The sequence below is a fragment of the Nannospalax galili genome, unplaced genomic scaffold (assembly GCF_000622305.1).
Source record: "Nannospalax galili isolate Female #2095 unplaced genomic scaffold, S.galili_v1.0 scaffold4782, whole genome shotgun sequence".
In the NCBI taxonomy this organism is placed as follows: domain Eukaryota; kingdom Metazoa; phylum Chordata; class Mammalia; order Rodentia; family Spalacidae; genus Nannospalax; species Nannospalax galili.
In genome coordinates, this window is record NW_008347739.1 from 14,902 (window position 1) to 17,733 (window position 2,832).

General features: G+C 35.9%; 1 protein-coding gene across 1 annotated transcript in view; it reads right to left on the reverse strand.

The window, feature by feature from the left end:
* Positions 1–709: 709 nt before the first annotated feature.
* Positions 710–2,832, reverse strand: part of LOC103743127 (threonine aspartase 1-like) — a gene marked incomplete at its 3' end in the record, with an annotated part of 35,086 nt that continues 32,963 nt past the window's right edge. Inside the window, 1 exon segment of the mRNA XM_008844346.2 lies at positions 710–778. Within this exon segment, the coding sequence (XP_008842568.1) occupies positions 710–778 (69 nt within the window).

Below are 2,832 nucleotides of genomic sequence, written 5' to 3' on the forward strand. Positions count from 1 at the left end.
GTACTCATCACTACTCATCTCCGTGTCCACCATCTCCACCATAGTGGTCTTCTACTCAGAAAAATATTTGCCTATAATAATCTTGTCAGATCACTAACACACATCTGTGTTCTCCACAGTTCAGTCTTCTGAAGGCCTCAAATTCATCAGTGTTCCAGATTGAGAGAAACTGAGAGACTCTCCTATGGAATACAAAGAACTGATTGCAAACCTGAGGGCCTCCCCACTTAATCTCCCAATGTCCACTTAGAACTGGGAACTGTTCTAAAAATGCTATTGGAGCATGGCACTTTCACAATACATACCTTCAGGACATATGTATGTTTTGTTTGTGACAAAGCTTCTCTTTCTACTTTAGAAACCTCTAGAAAGTTAGAATCATTTGTTTTCTAAATATATACACACACACACATCTATATATTTATATATATACATATATATATACACATATATACACACATTATATATATATAATCACTTGGGGACATCAACTTCAAAAGGAATCAACCAATTTTTATATTATTCCATAAAACTCCCAATGAAAAAAATCTAATAATATCGCAGGCTGTTCCCAAACTTGGTAATATATTTGGGAAACACTACTACATAATTTACAATTGACTAACTCAGAAGTTTCATGTCATTTAAAAAACAAAGAACATAAACTCATAAATACCTTAAATACAATATAAACAAAGCAAAGAAATACCTCAAGTTCCACTAGAGCTGCAGTCACTGCATCTGTAGCAAGAGCACCAGCCTGTAGTTTTTCAATTGCCTGTGAAACCAAGGGGAAAAATTACTGCAAAACCACAGCTTCTCAAACATATCCTTTTAAAGTTCCAAGATAATGTTTTTAATGTAGGAAAAATTTAGAATTAATAAAAATTGGTCACTATTCCCATTCCACACTTTAAAGACAGGTTATCCAACCTTCGGACATTGTGACATGGAGTTGTAGCTATGTTGGGCTTCATTCCTGGATGTGTGTGGTCCATAAGCTGCAAGATGGACACACACACACACACACACACATACACACACACACACACACACCTTGCTTTAAGACGTAAATCACTCAGATTTAAGACATATTCAGGTTAAATTATGATATAATTCTTAATATTGTCCAAATTAAAACAATGAAAAGGAAGCCATTAAATGCAGTGTAGAAGGAACTTAGTAAGTGAAAGGACTTCACTCATCACAGAGCAATTACAGTCACAGAAATTATTTAAATTTAGTTTGATTAAGATGTTCTAATGTGGGGTTAGAGAGATGGCTGCTCTTGCAGAGGACCTGGATTTGGTTCATAGCACCCACATGGCAACAAAAAAAACAGTCCATACCTCCAGTTCCAGGGGATCTAACCCCCTCTTCTGACCTCCACAGGCATTGCACGACATGGGTGCACTTACATACATGTAGGCAATACACTCATATACAAAATATATAAAATATTTTTAAAAGATATCCTGCTAATTCATTATTTTATAAGTGCATCTCAGATCAAGCTATTTCTATTCCCATTCCTTTTACCTCCCATCCACACCTATAAAAACAGCTAGTGTTTCTAAGTCACAGAGGCATGTCAGAATCCTACAGCAGTAAGAGCTCACACATAAAATCTCAGCACTTAGGAGGCTGAGGCAGGAAGAATTCATGAGGTCATAAATTCAAGGCCAGCTCCAGGTTCAGACTGATATCCTATCTCAAAAAAAAAGTAAAAGCATTTAATTAAACAAAAAAAAAAGAATCTTCATATGGAAGTATTCATTTACATATACTACCATGCACTGGTCATGGTAGCACATCCCCTCAGTCCCAGCATTCAAGAGGCAGAAGCAGGTGGATCTCTACGAGTTCCAGGCCAGTCAGAGCTACCGAGACCATGTTTCAAATAAAAAAAAGAATATATATATTCTTTACTCTTTAAAATAAGTTTAATAGACTGGACAGATGGCTCAGAGGTTAAGAACACTTGTTCTTCCAGAGGACCCAAGTTAGATTTTCAATACCCACATGGCAGCTAAAAACTGTTCATAACTCCAGTTCTAGGGGATCCAACATCTTCTGGCCTCTACAGACACTGCATGCACATGATGCACGTACACACATGCAGGCAAACACTCATACACATAAAATTACAATAATAAATGAAATATTTAAAAATAAATGAAGTTTAAATAAAATTTAAAAGTTTGAAAAACTTTTTATTTAATGCATTTGAGTGTTATGTCTGCAGTGTTATGTAAGTGTATCCATGTGGCACAATGCCCACAGAGGTCAGAAGAGGCACTGGATCCCCTGGAACTGGAGTTAGCCACCACGTAGGTGCTGGGATTTCAATCCAGGTCTTCTTCAAGAGTAGCCAGTGCTCTTAACCACTGAGCCATCTCTTTAGTCCCTCTAAATTTTTAAGAAGGTAACTCAATATATACATTGACAAAGATGATAGATCAAAATAGATTAGATTTCTAGAACTAAAGTTATATAAAAATAGCTGGGCATAGTGACATGCACCTTTAATTCCAGCACTCAAGAGGAAAAAGCAAGCAGATCTCTTTGAGATCAAGGCCAACCTGGTCTATATAATGAGTTCCAGGCCAGCTGGGGCTCCAGGGAGACCCTGTGTCAAAAGGATAAAAAAAAAATAAACATTATATAAAAATAAAACATTTCTTTCTAGATAAAGATTTCACATGTGAAAACTAAGTGAAAAATTTAAATAAGAAAAATTATAAAATCCTAGAGAACACTTGGCTCTACAAGAAAAAAAATAACTAAAAAAATCTCCATACCAAAATATTCATAATTTAGAGTAACCCAAGC